Consider the following 20,267-nt stretch of genomic DNA (forward strand, 5'->3'; position numbering starts at 1 on the left):
GTAGCACGACATTTACATGAATAGGTCTGGGTTCAGTAATTAAAATAAAATAAATTTTAAAATTACACAATCTTGGTATTCTGATCTAGAAACTAGTTTCATAAATCATTGAAACAGGTAAGTTCGGCATAGTTTATGAATGCACTATGCCTACAAGATCACAGTCCCTACAAATTACACGTAGTTGTTAACAATGCCTATCCCAATATAAGCTTATCCATATGCATGCAAACCAATCAGTTTTAGCAATATCTGTACTTTAGAATAGTGCACACATCCTGTCAAACTACACCCTCTAAAAAACCTACAGCCATCTCTTTCCTGACCGCAACTTGAAAAAAAGTCTACAACAATCTTTATAGAAGCATGCTTTGTTCACTGAACGGTGGCTTCAAAAGTTTTGCTTTCTTTCCCTGCTCAAATGTGCACAAAATTTGGCACAGAACTAATAACATTTGCACTACCTGACAGTTAGACTGCAGTGCTGGTTTTAAGTGAGCTCTGGGCAAAGCGTAAGAAACACCTTTCCTGGTCAGTGTGTTGTAAAGCACATGCTGACATCTGACAAATAGGCAATTCCCAAAGCGAAATTACAACAACTATCTACACAGATCACAGAGCAGAATAATGAGGGACATTTGCCATTTAAATCAGCAAGTTTCCAAAATTGTGCAATTTCAGGTCTGTATTACCAACACAACCAGTTCTGGGCCAAACTGTATTATTCCAATATATCTCTGTCATTGCATAAGGTAGCCAAGCTCTCTACCAGTTAGATAAGTACTAACAAGTACTAACAAGAAAAGAAGAACACTCCAGCTCTTCAGAATGGTATATGTTGAAAATTCAGATTTGCTCACTCAAGAAAAAATAGTATTTTTCTTATTTCTTACTTAGTGAGAATTCAAGATCTATAAATAAATAAATCTTCCTACACTATTTAAATCAGCTGATAAATGAGGCTTTAAAAACAACTGCAAAACAAAGTATAAGGCAATAACATGTAAGAATGTTTACAATAGATTCCTTGCAATATTCTATTCTATCTCAGAACAGTACCCAAAGTACTTTGGTTTTTCCACGTAATAAGCTTCCAGTAACTTTCACTTTATATTTTGGTTAACCTGAATGCTGTATCTTTTTCCTCCACATTCTGAATACAGAAGGCTTCTGTTAAGCACAGCTGCAGCTCCCCACTTCCAATAACTGCTCCCAAGTCAGCTACCAAGAGAAGACAGAATGCAACAAACCCCCCTGTCCCCTTCTTCACAGATGACAAACATTCCAAGCTCGTCTCTCAACTCAGCTCCTAATGCTTCCCACAGCTTCCTCTGCATTATATCAGATTTTAACTTCTTTATGGAGAATAAAAGCTTGTGAGAAAGATCATACTCACTATCAGGCACTCTACATACCTCTACTAGAGACGTGGGAAACTTACCGAAGAGCTGAGAAGGGTTAGCATTAGTGGCTTTTTCATAATTAGTAAGTCCTTCATAAATAACCTTCCCAACTGCAGCATAAAGGCACTCCAGCTCTTCATACTTTGAAGCTACACTTGAGGTACCTGCAGAGTTTAGAGACCTGTGTTTACTTTTGGTAACATTAGTGACAGAACAGGCAGGCAACAGTTACACTGTCAACATACGGTCCTCTAGACCATCACCAGAACTTTATCTTACTAATAAACCAAGGTAGCACAAGCAGACCTCTCATTTATATAAATCTCTTTATTATACAACCAAATGTCTTCTGTAATAGCTTAGCACTACTTCTAAACAATTCAATTTGATAAGAAGTCCTAGATTATTGACTTTTTAAAGAAAAAAGCATCTAAATTAGTTTATATTAAGACACAGCACATTACTTAGTGTCTTTCTCCTTACACTCTATTTCTCTTTCTTGTTTTAGCAGAACAGCAAAGCTGAACAACTAAAAAATTGCATTTCTGAACCTGAAAAATTATAATTGCAAAAACACATTAAATTTATAGCATGCATTTCCTGAATCAAAGTTATGACAGCCACAGGTTATTAAGCTTTTATGTCAACGGATAATGATGTATTCCACATGATTACTTATTTCAGCTTTTCTTTTTTTAAACAGAAGTTGAAAGTGCAAGTTAAAACGGGCCATTAAATGCAGGAATCATAAAACAGAATATTAGCACATTCCAAAGAGTGTCCTCACCCTGCTCGTAATCACTTAAGTTATGCAGCAGTACAGGATAAAAGGAGGAAGCAAATACCACATACTTGGTTCTGTAGGGAAAATACCCATCAAGCGAGAAAGCAAACTGTGGACTGCTCTCAAAACCTTGGTGTTTCCACAAGTCATACAAGCTGCTACACCGCGTTGCAGGGGTTTGAAGCTGCTAAGGATGGCTGGGGGCTGCAGTACAGTTAACAGGAAACTTAAAACCTCTAAGCCAGTGCAAATGTTGGCAAAGTTGGCTTGATTGGGTTGTTCCTAAAGAGAACACATACAAAAAGGCAGTGAGTGGGGGAAATCACATAAATATTACACAGATTAGTAAGTCCAGATCAAATCTCTTAAAAACATGTAATATGGTTGAGGTTTCTACACTAGCAATGTTTCATATCAATCATTGTGATAAGCCATGCAGTATAAAACTGTAAAATATAAGGACACTATAAAATCTTTAACTATGAACACGTTACTTAACCATTTACAGTATGTACACTATGACATCAAGGAAGCTTCTAAAAATTTACCACAGTAACAGTTTCTAGTCTATTAAATAATATTATACAAATAAAATAAGTGTAGAAAAACTTCTTATATAGCAAAAAGCACACAAACAGCATACAGATGATAAACAAACTATGTTGTATCATCAAATACAGGAAGTTAGCCTTTCAGTGAACTTCATATTACCATAACGTAGTCAGAAAACTAGGAACCAATAAGATCAATCTCAATTTGTAAAACCTCTTGCTAACAAAAACAAACCAAAACACAACACCAACAACCAGCAGGCCATCCAAACAATCAAACTACAACTGATTTCAAAATAAAAGTAATCAAGCAGTTACTCCACCTGCTCCTAAATCTATCCTAATATTTGTAAGTACTGCAGCTACCCAAATTACAACCACTGATGCAATTCACATACATAACAATTTATGGATTTCACTACAAAGAAGAAAAGATTAAGACTGTAAAAGTCAGTGCCCAGATATCACTAGTATTCAATCAACGTAGGTGCTAGTGAAACCTAAAGACCTACAGGACTAGAACGTTACCTACCACGGTCATTAGCAGCTTATCAAACCACTGCAATTTCAGTTCTGATTTTGGCCACATGTCTGGTCGTAAAGCTGTCTTCAGAAGGTTGACACAGCGGCGAGACAGCAATTCCCCAGGAGATCCAGCAGTGTTTGAGTTGTCATTCACCTAGCAATTAATCAGAGTTACCAAAATGACACCCTTTTGTAACCAATTCATTAACTTATTATGCATTCCAAGCAAGCATATAATTTCTTATTTCCGAAATGGATGAACGTAAGTAGTTTTATCAGTAGAATCTCAGAGTATTTAACTGCATAAAAAACTGACAACTAACAGTAAACATCAGAACCGGTGTCTAAACTGCTAGTTAATTACCCCAAATCATCCATCAAAGGTATATTTTAAAAGTTTAATCCCATATGTTATTACTACAACTCTGAACACGTTCAAGATGCTTAAACTTTTCTGTTTGCAAAGTATTTATAAACATACATAGTTCTTTACTCAATTCATCTTTGTATTTCAAGAGCACACCTATTCTGTGCAAGGGACTGTGATGTATAAAACCCCATGTTACTTCCCAGCCCAGTCTGCTGCAGAAGCAGAAACCATAAAATTTGTCAGCTTTGAGCTACACCCACCTAATTTTCCCCACTCTAGAAAAGTTAATTCTTAACAAAATTTGGTGAAAAGCTTTAGATTTACATGCTTCATGAAAAGAAGTATTTCCATGTATTTGATCTTGAAAATACAATTATCTTTAGATACGTAATTGAGATAGTCTTTCCGTATTAAACTCTCTAAATATGTTTTAGCTTTGGGGTAGAATATTCTTGGCATTAAATCCAGGCAACAGAAAAAGCAAACTTTGCAGCATCAGGTAAATATATAAATGAATTAAAAAACGCTTATGGGAACTTTTAGAAGTCTTTGCCTGGCTCCAGCCAAATTCTACTAGTCACATTTGTTTCAATTATGTCACTCTTGATACAGTACTTGCTTGAAAAGAGAAACTAAAGAACAAACAAAATGCTAGAAGTGGTCAACAGCACAGTAAAATGGAGACTCGAATTTGAATTTCAAAATCTGGATTGCAACTGTTCACATTTCAAGTTTTCATTTCAAAGCACACACTCCCTGCATCAAGTTATAAACGCACAACGCCAACAAGAAGAAGCTACAGCATACCTCTCATGAATAATATCTACAATTTATCAAATGAAAAACATGCGGAAATTGGTTATCAAATTCAATTTCTTTCATCCTTAAACAAAAAATGTTACTTTTTGTACAATTTCACATTTACATTTCTAACCTTCTAGCAACAGGAAGTATACAAACACTAGAATAATCCAAGCATAAAAGGAGTCTTAAAGAAAGAGAGGTTTATGGTTTTGGCTACTGATGCCACATTGGTATTTTCTTGTAAGAATAAACGCACTACCTGGCACGCAATTCTAATCAAGAAATTCACGACCGTATCTGTATGCTGCTTGTCAATTGGCTTGGAAAGAAGTGCATCAGCTCCTGGCAAGGACTGGGTACGTCCAAATACCTGCATGTGCAAAACACAAAAAAAATAAGCAACATTGAAGAAGGATAACAACAAGCAAAACAGATTTTAAAGATTTTCCGAAAGTATAACCTTCAATTCAGGGAGTTTCAAGTTATGCAGAAAAAATAAATACAACTAAATTGCTTAGTCAGTGCAGGTTATAATTTCAGACAATCTGAAAAAAAAAAACGGATTTTTTCTTACAGCACTTATTGCTCCTGTAGCTGTCCTGAATCGTTTTACTTCTTGGCCAGAATCCACAGACAGCCCTCTTTTAACAGCAGATGAGGCAGAATTTGCTCCTTCTCCACTCACACTTGAATCCATATCTGAATCTGGCTGAAATACCAGCAATGTGCATGTTAAAAAAGCATTAACTGTGTAACAGTTCAATCTTTACCAGTTTATTTAGACTTCCTACCTGCTGGTCTTTAATTCTTTGCAATTCCCATTTAATAACTACTTCAGCAAGATCCACAGCTAATTTTCTTTGCTCTATCGTAACACTGGGAGTGAAGCCCAGTCTCTGCATGGCACTAACCATATGCTGAACCAAATGATGTCTCACTGGATAATAAACCTGAAAAGACAGTTTCACAGTTGTGTTAGCCATTAACCAATAAAATTCTACACAAAAAGCTACAGTCAAAATAAAACAAAACCCTAAAACAGTCTTTAATCTCAACAGTTACGAAATCTGTACCATGTTCAAAATTTGCAATCCAGAAAAGTAACTGGTGCTTTGAAAATAAAATTTTGGTTATAATTTTCAGTAGTGACTACTGATTTAATGAAATTAAAACGTTCTTTTGAAGATACATGATTTTTCTCAAGGACCAATCATTCCAATTTTTTGCCAATCTTTTTAGAGAGCTACAACTCAGATTTGAACACACGCACTGATGCATCACTTGCTGAAAAGTGACTTAAACTCATATTAGCTAGCTGACACTTTGGATCATATTTTAACATGTGTTTTCAAAAATACTCCTATATTGACGTTCTGCAGCATGCCCCTATTTGTTTAATGTTTCCCAACATATATTAGCTGGACATAAAAGTCACATAGTTAACCTCACAGAATACATAAAGTCAAACAAACAAGGATTTCTGGAGGATGGAAAAGGATACGGTCCTGTACTTCTTTTAAACAACTCTTAAATAACCATCACAGCTCTGCTAAAGAGCACTACTAATGCACATGCAACAAATTCATCTTGCACACTTTCACCTAACATTATGAGTTCTAGCTTCAATCATTATAAAGCTTAATAAGTGGTTTGCTATTTAGCTTTAATAGTTGTTTTCAATTTTAAATAAATCTTTACAGCCAGCTGATGCCTTTTGAAGCTAAACCATATAAATCAGATTATGTTATTTTCTAATCAAACTGCAGTTTACCTCCTTGATATCTGCAATACAGTGACTACCAGCATAACTGCTACAAGTACCTTGAAATGCTGCACTATCAAGTGCAAAATATGTACTAGTTGGGGAACCGTATGACCCTCTTCCACGATGATTTTTCGTGTCCAGTGAGTCAGCATCTGATGTCCATCCTCCATTCGAGCAGGCACAGCTGGAGTCAGAATAGCCATTGCTTGCCTGACAATAGCTCGGGCCTCCATCGCATGAGCTTTTAGAAGACTGTGAAAAACCTACACAGCAAAGTTTCTGATCAACATTAATATTATACATATCTACAAAAATAAAACATTTATAAAGAAAGAGAAACTATAACATAAGCTTTCTAAACAACACAATTTTTTCCTAAAGGCTCCTAATTTGGTAAATACATGATGATACTTCATTATCCGAAATACACAGCGTATACGTCTGTCTCCGTGACATTTCTGTTTTCTTCCTCCCTCTCCACTGTCCAATTTGAAGTTTCCCTTTGGTCCCCACATTCTGCCTCAACTGAAATGTCTGCCTCTTTTAAAGGAAGAAACATATCCAGTTTCGTAATTTAACCAAAAGGACATTTCATTGTCCCATTTACCCTCCCTTTTTTCACTTACCTGCAAACTTCTTTCTATACTATCTTATCCCCAAATAAATCTGTGTTAATATTTGGCTTGCTGCTTCTGTATTTGTTTGTTGCATATGAATTCAACTGTTACTTTTATACTAAACATCCAAAACTACTGTGCACCTTCGACTCTGCATTTTAAAATAAAACAAAGCACACTGCAGAACTTATCAACATCCCTTAAACATATGAATACCAGCCCATAGTCAATACCTGCAGAACTATCTTCTTATGTATGGCAAATTTTGCAATGATGTGTGCCAAAAGCAAATGTCCACTGTATTTGCATGCTGGGTCCACACATGCCTTCGACAGAAGGCAAGGCCAAGCAAACGTCATTAGGCGGCGTAGTTTGCTGTTCCGGTTTTTGTTATTGTCGTGAATGTGATGCGGAGCATGCTCAACCAGAAGGGTGGCAAACTGCAAGAGATATATCCTGAGAGAATCCAGCATATCAGCCTGTTTTTCTGGATCAAGCACCTAGTCCCAGGGATAATCAAAGAGAAGAGGAGGAAAGTGAAAAAAAAAAAAAAAAAAAAAAAACCAAAACAACTTTATTATCTATAAAAGCAAAGTCCTAGTTTTTAAGAAGACTAATAACTATAACCACTTTTTTTATTCTGTTTAGTACCTAGAAAACAACTTCCTGAGGTGAGAACTTTTAAATAACAAGCACAGCTAGGAACTTCCAAAGTGCTAACGTATATAAAAAAAACCAAAACCAAAAAGAAAACAATCCTCATCTTCAGCAACATATATTTTATAACTGCCACTGTTTCAATGAAACCGAAGTGAATTACATAGATAATAATGCTCAGCCACGGAAAGTTTGGCTTCCAAATAAGACTGAGGTAAAAGTCACATAAGGCCCACTTCTTAAGACAGACATTCAAGTCCTAAAGATACTGAAAACTGTAGTCAAACCCTACTGATGAACGTTCACAACAGTTCAAAGTTATTATGTGATTCGATATAATTGATCATCGTATTTAGAAATAGCAAAACTAATTCAAATCAGGATTGAAAAGCCAAATAAGAGGAGCAACTTTTTTTTTTTTAAATTTTCAAACACTAATGTAAACAAAGACTGTTACCTTTGTTATAAAAACACTAGTAATGCTTTCTGGATTATCTCCCTCTGGGTTTGGGGGTCCTAACAGCTGTTCACCTTCTCCCTTTTCAAAACTGTACAAGAAAGCAGGATTCAGGACATGTTGCAGCACCTACAGAATATAAACAGAAAAAATCAGTTATACTCAACTATGGGATTCTTCTAATGGCAGCCAACATTCAAGTCATTTCACATCCAAACCTGTGTGTTAGACACACTCACTGCGTTACAAAAGGAAGTTATAAATAAAACCTTAAGAAAGAGATACAGAGATTTTTTTTCCCATCTTCCCCCCTTCCAAGGGCAAAGGTTCTTAGAAAGTGTAAACTAAAGCACTCGGCATTGAAAGCAAGATGAATTGCTGTTACTGTTTATTATCGCTCTTCTTCAGGTATGGTATTTTCACCTAAATGGCTCTGCCAATTATCAAACTCATTGACATTTAAGTAAGATAGTTTTGTTGCCCTAGTTCCCAAGAAGAAAATTAAACCTAAATACCAGGCTTCTTTGATTTAATTGCTTCCGTTACCTTGGCTTTGAGCTCATCTCCAAAGTTTGGGTCATTGAAGTCTACAAATCGGAAGAATAAAGCCCGCTTTTGGGGAATACTGTAGTTTTTTGGGATCTCTTCTTCCATATATTCCTTTAAGAAAGTCATATTGCAGAGAAATCTACCCGTAAAAGCCCGAAGCAACTGGAAGAGCAACTCTATATCACCATAATTCCTTCTGTAAAAACACATAAAATAAAAAGCTTCCGTGAAAAACTACCCAACCAAACTACTGTGCTGATGACTTGGTGAAGAAACTAATCTTTGTTTCAAATAAGCAGAGGGCAGGCAGTACCAGAGGCATGGTTTTAAACTTAATGGCAGTATGATGCAAACACTAAACTTCCTCTTCAACAACTGCAAACCACTTTTAATACTCCTGTATAACTTTACAGTATTTTCAAAATTAAAAAAAAACAAATGTACACAAGCTATAGGAAATAAATATTTTTACGTACTTGCAGTAATTCAATAAGCAATATGCTAATAGCTTAGGTTCTTTCCAATTTGTCGCAGCCATATTCTCCTTACGATGTCTCTCCTGAAAAGCTTCGCTCACCCATACACGCTTCAGCTGATTCACCAAGGAATGTTGATTTGCTAACCAACATTCATCATTCTTAACAATAATACTTATGATCTGTCAAAAGCAGAACAAGACGAATACACAGTCAATGTGCAATAGATCTGTCAGCAGAAACAATGATATAAAAGCACTTATTTAAGGTCAATTAAGGGTTCTAAAATATTTTTTTTGTAAAAAGTCAAATAAAAACTAATTTAGGTCAATTTTTAAAGGATTTAAAAAAGTTTCTGTTGCCATGTTTTCCTCTTGTATTTTACTTGATTAAAAAAGTATAGTGCATTTGAGTCTCTTTTCCCTTCCTAGAGTAGCTCTGACTACGCTTTACATTTTTACAAGTGTTTTTCTACAAGCTATAATGCATACAGACACACTTGAGAGCCTGTATGTAACACATCTGTAGCTAAAGAGATTTTAACTATGTAGTGCAGAGACAAACAAGAATGAATAAATACCTTGATAGCCTGAAACTGAAGATCGAGACGCATTGTGGTAGTGCTTGGAGAACCAGGTCTAACAGCTGCTTGGGTACCAACAGGTAACAGGAGAGTGATAAAGCGGTTAGGATTAGCTGCTAGTACATCTCGTAGAGGTTTGGCATCTTTATGTTTTAAGAAACTCTGAAGAAGGGGAAGAAATAATTTTAGTAACAACCTTTAAAGGCAAAAATACCAAAAAGCTATATCATCCTGTACCTTTTACATTCCCCACCACAGTTGCAGAGGTTATATTTCATATATATAAAAATAAACTCTACAACTTCAGTAATAATCCTACATGATCTGAAAAGATATAAAATCAACACCTTGGCACAAACAAATCCAAAACGGAGAACAGACACCCTACAGTCAGAGTAAGACCATGATTAAGGACTCCGCTCTAGTGAGACACCACCAGGAGTACCACATCCAGCTCTGGAGCCCTCAGCACAGGAAAGACATGGACCTGCTGGAGCAGGTCCACAAAAATAAAAAATGATCAGAGGAATGGAGCACTTCTCCTGTGAAGACAGCCTGAGAGAGTTGGAGCTGTTCAGGCTGGAGAAGAGGCTTTCAGTACCTATAGGGGGCCTACAAGAAAGATGGGGAGAAACTTTTTAGCAGAGTCTGTAGCAGTGGGACAAGGGGTAACAGTCTCAAACTAAAAGAGGATAGATTCAGACTAGATGTAAGGGGGACATTTTCTGTGATGAGGGAGGTGACACACTGGAACAGGTTGCTCAGAGAGGCGGTGGATGCCCCATCCCTGGAAACATTCAAGGCCAGGTTGGACGGGGCTCTGAGCAACCTGACCTGGTTGAAGATGTCCCTGCTCCTTGCAGGAGGGTTGGACTGGATGGCCTTTAAAGGTCCCTTCCAACCCAAATCATTCTTTGATTCTATGACTACGAGCTCATATAGGAAAAAAAAAAGATGGAAAACTTTTTTCCATCAGATTTGTGAAGATAACGGCTTTTTCCTGCTCTGCTCCCCACACAGCTTACCATAAACATTCTGCTCCACTGTGGATCATTCAAAGTGGCTTCCATCATGAACAGCTCCACAGTCTGGGATGGATGACGTGTCAAAAATTTTATCAGTGGTTCCCTGAATGGACTGCCAGCCTGAAAGATTCATTAAGCTTAAATTAAAAATGCAGAGTGTAGAGTGTTTTCAACTAATTTAATAGCACTCAGAAAAATAAGCTTGACTTGGCATTTATGCAGATTTCAAAATGTTCAGAACTTCTATGATAAGAATTTATTGTCAATTTCAAAACTTCACTGTTAAGAGTCTAAGATAAATGTTGACAACTCCTAAAAGGTTTGAAGAGCATATTTACTTATTTATTATATCAAATGTTCCCACACCATGTTTAAAATATTAAAATTATTATATATTAATGTTTCAAAACATTATAAAGCAAAAGTATCACAATGTTAACTTCCACTGTTACCTCAATTAACATTGCTCTCTCTGTTTTCATGACAACTTCCAGCAGAGGTTTAACCAAAGTCTGAGGGGCGGCTGGGATCAAATGGAATAAATTTATAATTGCTGAACAAATCTTCATTTCCTACAGGTAAAAAAAAAAACACCATTAAATTAATATTACCAGCTAAATATATCAAAATAGTATCACACATCCTAGTTTTTGGGTTTTTTTTCCTCTCTGTATTAGCATAGTCAGCAACCAGCTGTGAAGGGTTAACATATATACAGCATCTACTTACCATGATGTATGGATAAAATCACTTTTGTGGAAGTCTGCCCTTGTAATATCATGGTTTAATTTTATTTTCTTTGTCAGTATAGTGGTGTTTTACAGGTAAGAGCCAAACACTGTGTAATGATAATGGCGATGAGGGAGTTATTGAATGCTCACTGCACTACACCAAGCAGCTCACGAATCAAAAAGCCAGACCTTCCGTTCTAAACAATTTCTCATATTCACCCCACAATCCCAGATGAGACATAAAGAAGAAGATAGACAGCTTTCTCACAGCACTGTTCAGTGTATCTTCAAAACAGCTGGTTACTTCAAAGAAAAGTCAGCTCTGTTCTCCCACTAGATATTAAATTATTCTGAAGCCCAAAACAATTTTGTGTTTTTCTTTCGTTGTGTAATTTAAATGGGGACTATATTTCTGTTAACCAGTGTGTGGATTTTCTTCAGTAAGAAAAGAGAAAGGAAAAAACAAAACAAAACATCCACCCTCACTATTCCTCTGAAAGAAATTTCTAGTATGCAGCATAGAAAACAACACTATCAAGTGCAATGCATTTCCTCAACTGAATTTAAACACAAAATACTAGGCCCCACTCCTTTAACATGATCTGCCTAGACAGATCCCGACAAGACAACTCTCACGGAATGAAGTGCAGGACTGAGAACACGTATAAAATCTTTTGAAAGCACTTATGCCTTCACAGAAAATAAAAACCCTGCTCTTCCTTCTGCAAACATGCTTAACATCCTTAACAGCAACGTTATCAAAACAACTCTGCCACAGGCAAACAGAAGACAATTCACAGCACTGCACTCAAAGGCACAATGCACTCTGCCCAAAACACAACAATAAAACTAACAAACCACAATTTAAAAGAAAGAAAATAAAAAACAAACAAAAAAGACCCACAACAACAAAGAACTTCCTGGTGCCTCCACTGAGTTTCTCACCTCTACCCCTTCTGCAGCAGGCTGAGCCAAAACAGAAGTCAGAACATGAAAAGAAAAAGCCCACAGAAATATCAAAGAAATGAACAAATCAGCACATGCTATTCTTCAGATTGCAGTCAGAAACTGACTTCAGTAGGGGTATTTTCCCATCTCAAACTGAAAGAATGGAGACTATGTCTATCTCCTATGCTCTGAACTGCCCTTTTTTCTACTTGCACACTGTTTAGACATAGCTTCTCAAATATTTGGACTGAATAAAAAGATATTAGAGATGATTAAGTCAAGGGAAACAATATTTTAGCATCTTCAAAGACAAGTTTGTTCAACATCAATTACGAAACCACTTTCAATACTCGAACTATCAAGCCATAAAGCCCTTCTAATAGGCTGCGACGCAGAATTTCTACCGTGGTGCCACTGTTCATCAGAGGGACAGTCAGAGGCAACCATGTATTCAAAACTTCTTTTGTCCATTACCGGACATGACCTAAAACCCATGCCTTTCCATGTAGTGGCAGAGTAAAGAGGAAGAAAGGATCAAAGATTTCACTCATTAGGCCAATGAATTAGATCTTAATCACTACTTGTTATGTTATGATTTAATTTGTTCGTTTATCTAAACGGTCAAGTCATAGTTCAGGAACACAGTAGGAATGTCATAAAATTATTTAGGTGAACAACGAGTTCAATTATTCTGGTATTAATGTGGATCTTTATAACAGTTGTTAATTACTACACAGTCATTTTTAACTGAGATGTCTGAAGTTTTTAGTTTGTCTAGAATTGCCATTTACATATGAAAACTCATTCCATAGACTTTTGGACTGTTTCATTAAGAAACCTTGCTGACTAGCCACACCTGCACTACGCTGGAGAACTGCATGACAACACCAGCATCGCCATCAAATGGCACCTTCATAACGTGCTGCTGGAAAAAGATGAAAATTCTTTTGGTCAAAAAAGTTATTGTAACAGTGCTCTGCACCATTTCACCTAGCAAACATAAGGCTTTCTTGACCAATTCCATTCTCCACTGTGTGTTTACCGTCTCCTAGCTCTAATCACTCACTCAGTCTGAATGATGAAACCTGCTCCAGTAACACCCCTCAATATTGCTTTTAAGTGAGTATCTCAGATTTTGGAATCTCACTATGGTCAAGAAGAAATCAGAGCAAGTAAAAGGCCAGCTACAGTAACTCTGACCGTCACTTTCACCATCCTAGTTTTTACACATTTAGAAGAGCCAATTACAGCAACAGTGCACTGTACATACGGACATATGAGCACAGACTGCCACAGCAATTGTATGAAGACCATACTGTTTCTGCCCTCCTTTAGTTTCCCAGAGTTTTTATTTTTAAGGAAGCTTTAGAGTAACAGCCAGGGAGGCAAAAAAGGAATCCTTCAGTCAGCTTTGCAGTTACACAATTCTATTTGAAAATGTTTCCATAGACTTCTCTCCTCCCTTAAGATGTAACAGTAGATTCCTTCTCAAGTGTTTGGAGTGCACCTCCCCCTCAACAGACATAGGTTTAAAACCAACACTAAAAAAAAAATTACAGGTTTAGGAGACTAAACACACAAATACATAGAAAACATCAACAGAAGACATTAAAAGCAGAAGAATTCACAATTAAATGTAATTTCAGGACAACTAAAAACTGTTCTAGAGGTGCCACATTGTGGTTTGAAAGACTATCGCTGTAAAAGATCTCCACGACATCTGTCATCACCACATCTGAGGAAAAATGAATACCAAAAGAAAAATATGAAGGCCTTAGAAATAGTCTGACCTGAATAAAATTTAAGTGTTCAACTGAAAAATGCACAGTTTTTAAGTTTAAACATAAGAAACAAAGTCTACTCCATTAGGGAACATCTAGGTCAAATACAAAGCAATGACTAAATTCAGATTTAAAAGCTTTCTTTGCAATGACAGAAAAGAGAAATGAAAAGCCATTTCCATGTTTTGAGGGAAATAAAAAGCCAATCTAATTTCATTCTAATTTGAAAAACAAATAAATGAATAAAATTCCCCCTAATTTTTTTTTTTCCTAGTTGTAATAATAAATCCCAACACTTAATATAAAAACTTATTAGTACAATCTTAATAGAATTATGGGACTTCTGGTAATCTACATGAAACAACACTGAAGCAGGAATTCCCTGCAGTGTCATATTGCTAAAAGCACACAGTGTTGTCTTTATGCTGTGCAACTTTCCATTTGTAAGAAAATTGATCAGTTTCCCAAAGTTCAACACTGAGGCTGTTAGTTTGGGTGGGAGAGAGATTTTAATGTGATCTCAATTGATAAATATTGAACTTGTTTTTCACAAATTATATTGAAAATTAACTGGGATTATGTTATTATTCTGTATATTTTTCAAAAGACTACGTTATGAACACCAAACATATCAGTGAAAAAAGGGGGATTATGCTGTTGAGCTCATCAGCCATTCCAATGAAGAACAGATTTCTAAGCAGAAAATCCTGAGGAAAAAAAAATAAAAATCAATGAGCTGTTCCCACACCAACCTGTATAGAATAGGCTTTAAAGTAACTGTTGTTAACAGATAAGATGCTCCTCTTACTAAGATTTGTAACAAATATTCTATAAACATTAGCTTGGAACAAAACATCACTATGTAATCAGTTATGGCAACATCTACAACTGAATGAGTTCACCAATTCCGAAATATTAATACTTTCTTTCTTGTCTTCCCACATAAAAGCATTCATTAACTTACATTTCCATCACTCCGTTGTCCACCTTTGTGTGTAATAACTACAACTTCCATCCATTTACGCAGGTGTTGCTACAAAGAGAGGATAATTAGTGTTATTCTTCTAATTATACTGTTCCATTTTAGCAAGTGACAACATATGCTACAAGAAAAGAAGTAGAGGCAGAAATGAATGTTTGAAGGAAACAAAGTACAAAATGATTCGTACTTCTCATTCCCTCAGATTGAAGAGTTTACTATTGCTAAAAGTCCTCTCCATATTCAAGAAAGCAGGGGTTATAAGAGTACATACATTAAAAGGCACAAAAATCTGAACTCTGGCAGGCTAACACTTGTTTAGTGATTTGTTTTATATATATACATTTAAATATCCATGGCTAAGGAATAAAGAATTCATACACATTGTTTAAAAACTGCAAGTCAGAAGGGAAATACCTTACACTACTTTATAAATCAAGAAAACACTGAAACAGACTTCACCCACTAGGAAGCAAAACATATTTTCAAGAGTTTCCTTAGTATATGATGCTGCTGGCACTTTGCTTAAACATAAATTTGTCCAAGCAGACCTTAGCATAACTAGGTATGCCTTCATCAGAAAAGAGGGTCTCTTAACTTTCTGGTTTAGTAACTCTTTAGAAATTAACTCATTATGTTCAAAGATTTTGTTTCTATTAATTGTGAAACAAAAATCTTTTAATTCCAATATATACATTGAGTCACTACTGAATTGTTATTTGACTTTTCAACAACACAAATATTAGCTAAAAGACAATTTCTTCTGGAAGAGCTAAGGAAAGCTTGAACAGGCTTACCATCATCTGATCACAGAATTTATCATTAAAAGAGTTTGGAAAAAGTCTAGTGACAGATGTCAGACGATTCACAACATTCAGCGTCAGACTTCGATAGTCTCCCAACATCATAAGCAATGGCCTCATGTGTGTATGGATTTGATCAACTTCTATGGTAGCTCCTTCCAAGAACTGCAAGAGAGTATGGGATTAAGATACAGATGGAGAGGAGAGCGACTTCTGTGCAAGCATCTTTCTTAAAACAAACTCTGCTGACTTGATTTTTCTTCTTCTATTTTGTACTTTCAGAATGCAATAGCTTAAACAATATTTATTGCTGGAAATATATATAGTGGCAAGACGTAACTGGGAAGCACTTAAGTATTTCATAGAATCATAGAACAGTTTGGGTTAGAAGGGACCTTTAAAGGATATTCCATAAAATAATGAAGTAGATCTTAATTACAGGTGGATTGGAAAACTGCCATAGCTATAAATTAAATATACAGCTATGGACAAACTACTTAGACATCACTTTATTAAGAACTGCCTGTGAATCTGGCTGAAAGCAACAGAGCCAACTTCTGTGTTACAATCTGCATGCATCCTGAGTAACATAAAAGGTCAAGAGAACCTGGCTGCAAGCTGCCAAAGAGAGTCATAGCCAAACACCCCATGAGCAAGGTTTTATCACATGAGAAAATGATCAGAAAATCTTATACCAAATGCATAGGTCAGAACAACCCTTATTTGCTCCTTCTTACCTCTCAACCCAACTGTATTGTCAGCAAGCCATAAATAATAAGTACATTCCCTTTCATGACCAGAACGACATGAAAAGCTGTCTGATCTCTAATCAGTCAGTGGCCTAAACAAATATAAACCACCAGTATTACTACAGCTATATTCCCTGTTACATGCCAGTCAATCTACACACCATTACAAAGAGGCTATAAGTATTTTCATTATCATTTTCCTCATTTATAAGAATGGTATTAAAATCTCGCTGAATCAGAATCAGGTATATCTACTGGGCAACAAATTATGACGACAGAACATCCTTTTCCCTGTCCTTCCACCTATTTTACACTATAACCTAGCATCCACAGAACAGACAGTGTAGCGTAGTACCATGTAAGGGTACTCATTCTGACCTTAAACAGTACAGCTGCAGTCCTGTTCCTTGAGGTAACTGCCATACCGTGACAGAGTTTAACTCTGCTGCATTGCTTACTCTGCCAAAACCAACTATGGGGTCTCTACCACTTCTTTTAGGAACAAAGAAGAAACACGAGAAAAGCTTTTAAAATAGAGCCAGGCATGCACATTTGTGAAACTGCTGGGAAGGACTGACACTCTTTATTTAGAAAAGAAGATTACAACGACCAGACAAATAGAAAGACCAGACAGACAGAAAGATTCAAAGACTTACCATGGTCCTTGTCCAAGAGCTTATAACGCTTAATTTCAACCAGAAGAAATTTTTACGGCTAAGTTCAAACCCCCAAATAACCACATCTAACAGATACCTAATTATATTGGTGTCACTAACAAAAACTTAGCAAAGTAGCCATTATTTCCTGTAGAGAACTCTCCCAAGAAACTTAACAACAAGAAAGTAAAGCAGAGAGAACAATGACCTCAAAAGCAACATTTTTTTAATACACCAACCTTTCTCATGCATGCTTCTCCTGCCTCCTGCAGTTCATTATTTGTTGAATTAAGTGCCTTGAAAAGTGCAGCAATGATTTTCTCTCTTGACTGAGGCAAGTAATTGCAGGCAGCTAGAGCATCTGCAAATATCAAAGTAAATTTGTTCTCTTTGTTAACTCAATTTCAAAAGAGAGGGGAAAAAACCCCTAATTCTACATTTCTTCTCTTCAAGTTTCTTTTATTTCATCTTAAATTACAGACAGTTAAAGCACAGCGTGCTTTGCCAAAAGCAACAGGCATCATAAAACAGTAAAAGAATGGAAATTCTATTAACAGTGTTCTAAAGTACTCCTAATGCTATATAACATAATTAGTCTAAAAATATTTTGGGTTCATTTCAGAAAAGAAATCCTAGTCATTAAGAACATAGCAATACTTTCCCATTATTCTCCATTAAACTGTGACCTCTAGAGAGTAGCCAACAGTTTTCAAGGGCTCAAGCTTTCTGCTGATCTTGGGAAGAAGACTGCCTATTGCTCAAAAGGACACTTATCTACATCAAATTTTGTTTAGCAAGTTTTACTTACTTAAAGCTGCAATCCGGAGAGGTACAAGTGATGGAAGACTTTTGTAACAAGGTAGCTTCATTAAGGCAGCATCTTCAGCCTCACACAAATTCAGTAACTAGGGGGAAAAAAAAAAATCATTTTAGCATCGCATTGTGAATCACATTTGAAATGGTGTCACCAGTTACCTTTTGAGTCTTGTTTCCTCAAAGAGTCAAGTTTATGTAAACACACTAATACACTAATCAACCTCCAAATTTCACCAACAGGCAAAAATTCTACTCAGAATCATGGTTAGTCAGAGGCAAGAGAGCCCATTAGCACTGCCACCAGAGAAAAGTCAGGCAAAAATTACCCATTTTGCATTTTGTTGGCCAGTACCCAGCTAGTCTATTTGCAAACAGGCTGCTCCTATGATAAAATAATAGGTCTACAGAAAAGCTTGCCTCCTGACTGGCAGTAACAGTACTGAACTTACTGAGGAAAGAGGTAAGAGAACAGAAGGTGATCAATAGGGAAAAAATGTGCTGAAAATGTCTTTAGTAATTCTACTGGTCACGGGTCACTGGCCAGAGGGACAATTCTTTCCTACAGAGTGCTCCTCTTTGCAGGTAAATATTTTCAATCTATGTATACGGTTTTTGTTAGAAAACATCAAACAGGTTAAAGCAAAGTTACACATTATGCAAGTTAACAGTGTCCATGTTGCACCTATATCCAAGAACACTATTAACATTCAGATCTTCACAATACCAGTATATCACTCTCCCCTTTACAGACATTTTTTGATCTACAACACTTGTCTTAAGGCAAAAATAGAGGATCCTCTGCATTGAAAGCTATACCCTATACCTGTCTTGCTAATTGCAGCTATTGTTGGAATCAAAGACCTTCTGAACTTATGCTTGGACAAGATAACTAGGAAATCAAGGGACTGGACAGTTTCTTTCAGTTAAATCTACACACTAGTTTTATATCTGATTTTACTCAAACTGTTGGGGACTCAAAAACGTTAATAAATAATATCTATGTATATCCAATAGATTCACTGTGCATAAAGTAAGACCCAAGTATGAAAGTTAGTGCTACTAGACTAGGAGTATAACACCAAAGTTCATTTAATATATTTCACACACATTAGAATGTTCTGCTTAGCTCACAGCTATTACATTGTAGGCAAAGGCAGACATCAGCTCACATTTCAAAAGGTAAATTCTTACATTTCGGTGAAAATTTCAAATGCACAGAAAAAAAAAAAATGTGTCTTTAACAATGAAGGTTCTAACACGATCACTACTTAAGTATCTACATTCAAATATGAGAACATAAAAAGAAAGTACCTCTGTATAGAAAACCTTGTGTTCCACAACATTTAGATCCATTGTAAACAATCGGGGTTGCAGAGTTGTGCAAAATGTATTTCCCTCCATCAGGCCAATTTGGGCATTAGCAGGTTGATGTCTAAGTAGATGTTTTTTAGGAGGAACCATGTCTTGGAGAACCTACACAATATAATTTAGATTACTGAATTAGGAGCCTATTCAAATGACCCCACAGACCTAGCCACGAGGAAGACATCATTAGTCACTGTTGCATGTTTCTATCCATTTGCCTTTGTGGCTCCAGACATACTTCTTCAGAAATCACTAAGCAAGAAGAAAAGTATTTATCTGAACTACCTTAATTCACAGTTAGTTAGCAAAATAACTCAGCATCTGTAATTATTACATACTCTCTGTGAACAGATCTATATTTAATAACTTCACACAATGTTATAAACAACAAAGAAATTCATAGACTTAATTCTTTCAAATCTTCAAAGTCAAGAAATAATATTTTAAGCTCCTAAAACCACCAGAAAAACAGAAACATTCATGTAAGGTTTTTTTTTTCCATTACACCTACTTGTCACTCTCCCCCATGAACACCTTTAACAAAATACGATATCAATTAGGGCTTCTCCACATGTTCCCAAACTACAATAACAACATCAATAATTTCATACATTGTGAGGGCCCTTAGGGCTTTACGTTTACTTGTCTTTCAAGAGAATAAATGCTATCAGCTTTAAGGAGTATCCAGCAAGGAGTGATTTCAACCAGCTTCAATCTTTATAGTCTCTTTCTGGACATGGAAAGGCAATATGCCTCATATTTAGAAAATAACACAAAATTGAGGTTCAAAATGCAGTATGTATCTAGCCAAGCCTATGTCTGATTGGTGGTAGGATAAGCAGTCCGTAATTTCAGGAAGTAAATCAACCTGAA

The 20,267-nt window shown here is 36.1% G+C and overlaps 1 protein-coding gene across 5 annotated transcripts in view; it reads right to left on the reverse strand.

The window, feature by feature from the left end:
* TRRAP (transformation/transcription domain associated protein) overlaps nt 1–20,267 on the reverse strand; it is a 95,747-nt gene that overhangs the window by 44,553 nt on the left and 30,927 nt on the right. For all 5 annotated transcript variants that reach the window (XM_086759305.1, XM_086759303.1, XM_086759304.1 and 2 more), the window contains exons 27-45: nt 19,341–19,502; nt 18,022–18,118; nt 17,453–17,574; nt 15,803–15,973; nt 14,991–15,059; nt 11,019–11,138; nt 10,567–10,686; nt 9,539–9,703; nt 8,959–9,140; nt 8,480–8,678; nt 7,934–8,062; nt 7,053–7,319; nt 6,259–6,465; nt 5,229–5,387; nt 5,012–5,146; nt 4,697–4,807; nt 3,271–3,417; nt 2,256–2,469; nt 1,442–1,567 (exon numbers count right to left, since the gene is read on the reverse strand). In XM_086759305.1, coding sequence (XP_086615431.1) covers nt 1,442–1,567; nt 2,256–2,469; nt 3,271–3,417; nt 4,697–4,807; nt 5,012–5,146; nt 5,229–5,387; nt 6,259–6,465; nt 7,053–7,319; nt 7,934–8,062; nt 8,480–8,678; nt 8,959–9,140; nt 9,539–9,703; nt 10,567–10,686; nt 11,019–11,138; nt 14,991–15,059; nt 15,803–15,973; nt 17,453–17,574; nt 18,022–18,118; nt 19,341–19,502 — 2,902 coding nt within the window. The remainder of the gene's footprint in view (nt 1–1,441; nt 1,568–2,255; nt 2,470–3,270; nt 3,418–4,696; nt 4,808–5,011; nt 5,147–5,228; nt 5,388–6,258; nt 6,466–7,052; nt 7,320–7,933; nt 8,063–8,479; nt 8,679–8,958; nt 9,141–9,538; nt 9,704–10,566; nt 10,687–11,018; nt 11,139–14,990; nt 15,060–15,802; nt 15,974–17,452; nt 17,575–18,021; nt 18,119–19,340; nt 19,503–20,267) is intronic.

Source organism: Chlamydotis macqueenii, chromosome 15 (assembly GCF_036417535.1).
Source record: "Chlamydotis macqueenii isolate bChlMac1 chromosome 15, bChlMac1.mat, whole genome shotgun sequence".
Lineage (NCBI taxonomy): Eukaryota > Metazoa > Chordata > Aves > Otidiformes > Otididae > Chlamydotis > Chlamydotis macqueenii.